Source organism: Egretta garzetta, unplaced genomic scaffold, assembly GCF_000687185.1.
Source record: "Egretta garzetta isolate BGI_Z169 unplaced genomic scaffold, ASM68718v1 scaffold45, whole genome shotgun sequence".
NCBI lineage: Eukaryota > Metazoa > Chordata > Aves > Pelecaniformes > Ardeidae > Egretta > Egretta garzetta.
Genome location: NW_009260028.1, coordinates 12,563,222 through 12,569,297, shown reverse-complemented (window position 1 = coordinate 12,569,297; position 6,076 = coordinate 12,563,222). Strand labels below are relative to the sequence as shown.

The window sequence follows — 6,076 nt, the reverse complement described above, 5'->3', positions numbered from 1 at the left end:
CACAGGGAGCGTTTAAGTCTTCCCATCACGTTGGCCTGGTATTCCAAGCATGAATGTAATGTTTATGGTTTTTTCAGTCTTTACAATGCATTTAAAGCCAATCTTTGATTGCCAAATATGTCAGCCAGAAGCCTTAGATTTGGCATGGTCTTCTCCTCACCCAAAGGAAGGGTGCGGCGTGGGCAGCAGTGGTATGAATGGCCCCGAATTGGACCTTTCAGCCCTTGGCCTGCCCTCGGAGTCATCACAAGATGTGGTTCATGAAGTTGATACAGTGACTCTTACGTTGCCTCATAAGCCCATTGCCAAGAGCCACCATATGAATGTTCCCACCTCTTCCTGACCCTAAAACCTACAAGGCTGTGGGGCCGATTGTCCTCCCCATGTCTTGACCTGCCCTGGTGTAGGAGGTGCCACCTCTGCCACCACTTGGTCTCAGTGCCCCTGGTAGCATTAGACAGGGCAGCACTGTGTCCCGTGCACCAGGACTGTGGCCCTACACCCTGGGCGGCCCCAATGCTTGTCTCTCTCTTCTTTGTACCCATCCAGGTGGCAGCTCAGGCAGTGCCATGTCCATCGCTGTGCGGGCTGCCAAGGACCTGAAGGAAGGTCAGCGCTGTGTTGTCATCCTGCCCGACTCCGTCAGGAACTACATGTGAGTTTCTTGCTTCCTCACCTGTTTTCCGTCAGCAGGGTGGGAGCTCCCTTAGCCTTCTCCCCACCCTCTCTGCATACAGCCTGGGTTGGGGGCATGGGGCCTTTTGATGACATGAGGTTAGCAATACTGAGCCCTTGTGGTGTGGACTGCTGGAGAGTCACCCCAGTAAGTCTGATAGCATGGCACTTGGAGTGAGCCCAGCGCTGGGAGTCTCCCTCGAACGGCTCACATGGAAAAAAAAAAATTAAACAAAAGAGAGAAATAGCTACCATGGCAAGCACCAGGGGCTGAGTGTTGGGACACTTGGGTTTTGTTTCCTCGTGTCACTGACTTACAGCACGGAGCAGGAATCAGTCAAGCTACAGTTTTTGAACTTGCATGCCTAAAATTAGGAAGGCAAATAGCTGGCGTGCTTCTAAGAGTTACTGAGCACCCGCAGCTCCCGTTGACCTTAAAAGGGGCTAAGAGCAGCCAGCTGCAAAAATCATGGGAGCCCCGGGGCAGTGCTGTGGTCTAGTGCATGAAATAAAGCACGACTTCTTCTGGAAGGCTCACAGACTTGCTCTTTGTTGGTGATTTCTAGGTCCAAATTTTTGAATGATAAGTGGATGATAAAAAATGGTTTCCTAAATGACGTCCAGGAGCACAAGCCTTGGTAAGACAACTTCCACCGGTGTAAACAGTGCTAAGGGAATCAGCTTTCTGAGTCTGGAAATTATTAGCTTCAAAGGAAAGTCTTTTAGTATTTATAGAAAATGCAGTTAAGTCCAGATCCCTCTCGGGAGGCTGTAATGTCAGTTCTCCAATCAAAGTCTATAAAGAAGCCATTTCTGTCTCGAAGTTGCCCATCCCCTCCCATGCGGTAGTCACTGTCCAAGCCACCTAAACCCCGCCAAGCAGAATGGCTGAAGTGGACATCTAGCTCCACTCAAAACCTCCTCTCTCTGCTCCACAGCTGATGTTCAAAGGAACATCAGGCCAGCAGGGCGATGGGCCTTCTGTAGCAAGCACCCTTTCAAACAGCTCTGGAGGTCTTTTCAGGCAGGGAACAGTAAATTTTCACTTTCCAGAGCTGCGGACCAGAAAAGATGACCAACTCAGCTGTCTCTTGCACACCATGGGGAAAAAGGCTACCACAGAATGTTTTGTAAAAAAATGAATACATTTCCAAGACCTCTCATGCTTGGTTAAAATTGTTCTTGGCCCTTCCAGCCTCTAGCATTGCCCTGCCTTTTCTGCAAGGACAAAGGGCCGAGATGAGTTGGGAGGTGCCTGTGGACCCCAGCAAACAAGCATAGCTTACCCCTCATAAGTCACACAAGCATCTCTCTGCCAGGGTCTCTCCTGGAGGAACTGCAAATGCTGTATTTTGAGGACCAAGGATACAAACCAAAGAAGTAAAACCCATAGGCCTCCCACTCATGAGCTTGAAGTGAAGCCCTCAGCAGCTTCCTTGGATTCGTAACAGCTCAGCACCTTGGCGACTGCTGGCCTCAGCCCTGCCTCTGGAGCTGTATGAACACTGGGTGCAGGGAAAGCTTCAACAAGACCTGGCCATGGTGGAGTTGTAGCATTATTGCTTTGGGGATAGGACTGGGGCAAGCTTTGCAGGCAGGCAGAATATCTGTGCGTGGTTGGTCTCATCTCTACTGGCCCTGCCTCCCTGAGCAAGGCCCACAGCCACGCAGCAGCGAATAACAGCTCGGTGCTGCCATTTGTCTTTAAACAGGTGGTGGAACATCAAGGTGCAGAAACTGAATCTCTCAGCCCCTCTCATTCTCCTCCCAGAAGTCAGCTGTCAAAAGGCAATTGAGATTCTCCAGGAGAAGGGATATGACCAAGCTCCTGTTGTTGCTGAATCAGGGTAACTATTTTTACTTGTTACAGAGACAGCCATTCACATGGAAAAGCAGCTATGATGAAGCTAAAGAGAAAGTCCCATTTACTGATCCAGTGACAGGGCTCTTGTGTTGGATGAGGACAAGAGGAAATGGCCTCAAGTTGAGCCAGGGGAGGTTTCAATTGGATATTAGGAAAAATTTCTTTACTGAAAGAGTGGTCAAGCATTGGAACAGGCTGTCCAGAGAGGTGGTGGAGTCACCATCCCTGGAGGTGTTAAAAAAACATGTAGACATGGCACTTCAGGACATGGTTTAGTAGGCATGGTGGTGTTTGGTTGATGATTGGGCTTGGTGATCCTGGAGGTCTTTTCCAACCTTAATGATTCTATGATTCTGTAATGCATATTTTTAAAATATCATCTGCCTCCTTGTGAAAATTCAAGAAAAGCCCCTGTAAATGAGCTAGTTAAAGTCAAAGCCAAATCCAGTGCCCACCAGGCTCAGCAGAGGCTGGATCAGTGCACAGGAAAGTGGAGGCCAGAGAAGTGTTGGGGGATGGGTGGGAAACCACACAAAAAAGCAACTGGAGACCCCACAAGTTTTCCTTCTCCCAGCTGCTAAGTCCTGGACTGCAATAGCAAATTTTAACTACAGTTAAGCCAACAGCTTGGCGAGGACAAGGATCTTGTTGTCCTGCTCAGATGAGGAGAAAGCTGGTGCCTCCCACTGACGGGAGCAGCAATGTAGTCACTGGCTTCAAGGGGAGCAGTTCAGCCTCTACATAAAACGTATGCCCTACCTCAGGTCTGACCTTTTGGAAAACTCCTTGTTCCCTTACAGACTTATTTTGGGAATGGTGACCCTCAGCAACACCCTTACCTCGGTGCTGGCTGGAAACGCACAGTTCTCAGACCCTGTTACGAAGGTCATCTACGACCAGTTCTCAAAGGTACCGCTAAGGCTGTGGCTGGTCTCAACTGCTGTCCAGGGACGGGGAGAGGTGCACCACCCCCTGAGGTGTGAGAGGAGCTGGGGGAGAAGAGGTCAATGAAAAGACAGAGAGGTGAAGGTAGAGAGAAGTGGGGAGGGTGACGGAGACAACATGGAGATGAGAGTAAGGGCAGGCACCTGCAAAAGTGCTGCCGAGCCTGTGGTCTTCAGACATGGGAGCTTTCACGCCAGGAGCAGAGCGCATGAATGCCCACTCCCAATCTTACACTGTCAGAGGATTTCATCCAGCTGGGGGATCAGCATCCTCTGCAATTAGAGCCCAGCCATTGTCAGGGCTTAGCAGGGCTGGGGCAACAGGCACAGGCCGTGACATAATGCAGGTCCCATGGGTGTGCAGGAGAGGGACACCTTGAGTCGGATGGCCATCAGTGGTCCAGAGGTGGAGTGAGGTAAATGGATGGCGTTTTAGGGGAGCTGGAGCCATCACCTCATTCTGGCCCATGGAGGCCCTTTGGGCTGGGGAGAGACAGCACTGTATCTCAGCTACAGCAAAGCCAGGTTTGCAGTTTGCCTGCATTCCCTCCCATTTCCCCAAAATAGTGCGGGTGGGTGAGGCGCACCTGATCCTGGTCCAGCAGGGTGACACCCTGCCCACTCACGGCTACAGTCAGAGGCAGGAGTCAGGCTCTGCACCACTGTCCTTCAAATGTGAAGTGAAACGTAAGATGTCTCTTTTTGTCCTTTTTAGATTGGCCTGGAGGACAGCCTTGGGAAGCTTTCCTGCATCCTGGAGAACGACCATTTTGCCATCATTGTACACGAGCAAATGCAGTGTAGGTATCTGCAGAAGCACCGTACGGGCTTTGCACAAATGTTTGAGGGGAAAGGGAAATTCTCAACCTGAGCTTGGTAGGCATCAGTGCAGCTGCTCCACATGTGCAGCCTCTGAGCCTTTGCAGGAAGGATTTCTGCCCTGTGGCTCTGCAAAGCCCTGGAACTGCCAACTATTCACCCATTTCCTTTCCTGACGCCACAGGGATGAGGGGAGGGTGGGGGAAAGCCTTAACCTCATGAACCTGGGACCAGCACACTACTGGGTGGGTGTCCTGCAGGAACGTTTACCAGATCCTGGACATGGGAGCTGCGTTGTGCCCCCACGCAGGGGTGACACCGAAGCACCCATCTGCTCCATCCCCTCATCTCATGGTTTCCCATGGAAACCCACTTTTGGGGATGGGAAGGTATGTACTAAGGGATTTCATTTGGTCCCCTCTGACAGCCAAGGTGGACTGTAGGCAGCAGCTTGGGGCACAGTTGCCTTTGCTGCACAGCTGTAGGCTCAGGCCTCTAGTACTTGTTTAGTCTCTTGACCTTGAATTCAAATCACTGCCTTGCTGGTTGTGGGCAGCAGAGGAAACAAGGGGGAAGTTATGGATCTCCATAGACTTAGTAGTCCAAAGGCAAGGTGGAAAGGAGCCTTTGGGCACATTAGACAAAGCTTAGATGGAATTCAGGCATGTAAATGCAAGGGAACAAACTACACAGTCTGAATCCCACTGCTTAAAGACCTTCTGCTGTGCATGCCCAGAGGCTGGGCCATCCTCTCTGAAGGGACAGGACAAGGGGCAATGGGCACAAACTGAAGCATAAGAGGTTTCAGCTGAACGTGAGGAAGAACAACTTTGCTTTGAGGGTGCCAGAGCCCTGGCACAGGCTGCCCAGGGGGATTGCGGAGTCTCCTTCTCTGGAGATATTCAAAGCCCACCTGGACGATGTCCTGTGCAACCTGCTCTGGGTGAGCCTGCTTTAATAGGGGAGTCGGACTGGATGATCTCCCACGGTCCCTTCCAACCCCTGCCATTCTGTGATTCTGTGATTCTCTGAACCCCACTGGTCCTACTTGCCACCCCTGGGGATGGTGGAGCCAAGAGATGTCCTTACGCCTGTGTGCCCCGAGGGGGCTGGTTACACTGATATGCTAAGGGGCCTCTCGCACTGGGTGCTATCAGACTCCTACCCTGGACATCCAGGGTAAGTTGAGAAAGCCGAAAACAAATGTGTTGGACCGCGAGCAAGTCCTTGTGCCTCCTCATCCAGAGGCACAATGCACACTGATGTGTGCAGCCTGAGGCATCTGTGTATGAGGCTTACCTGGACCTCTGCTGGGTACAAGGATGCTCTCCCAGTCTGGGAGCACCATTAGACTGGCCCAATAAAGCAGCCGTACCAGCAGCTTTGGTTTACCCTCATGCCACTGTACAGCCACCCCCTCCCTGGTGAAGCAAAGCAGCTCAGCAGAGTCACGTACGGTGGGACCAGGTTAGCATCAGGGTTGCTGACACATGGATGGCAGCAAGGATCACACCTTGTTGCTCCTCTGACCAAAACAGGTATGGGGGCAGATGCTGTTCTGCAAATCTGACCTAACACACCTTTCCAGTAAAATTATACCGTAAAACTTCTACAAGTACAAATTTGGCCTTATCTCGAGGGAGTTGCTTCGTTTAAAACGTTAGCAACATGAAAAAGCAGTCAGAAGACCCATATTTAGGTCTTCTAAATTACAGCTGAAGAGTGCAATTATGCTGATGTGATGGGATCACACACTGAACAAGCAAAGCATTCC

At 51.1% G+C, this 6,076-nt stretch overlaps 1 protein-coding gene across 1 annotated transcript in view; it reads left to right on the top strand.

Moving 5' to 3' along the window:
- Nucleotides 1-6,076, top strand: part of LOC104128264 (cystathionine beta-synthase) — a 24,574-nt gene that overhangs the window by 17,417 nt on the left and 1,081 nt on the right. The window contains 5 exon segments of the mRNA XM_009641019.2: nt 550-655; nt 1,242-1,313; nt 2,388-2,522; nt 3,340-3,448; nt 4,199-4,283. Coding sequence (XP_009639314.2) covers nt 550-655; nt 1,242-1,313; nt 2,388-2,522; nt 3,340-3,448; nt 4,199-4,283 — 507 coding nt within the window.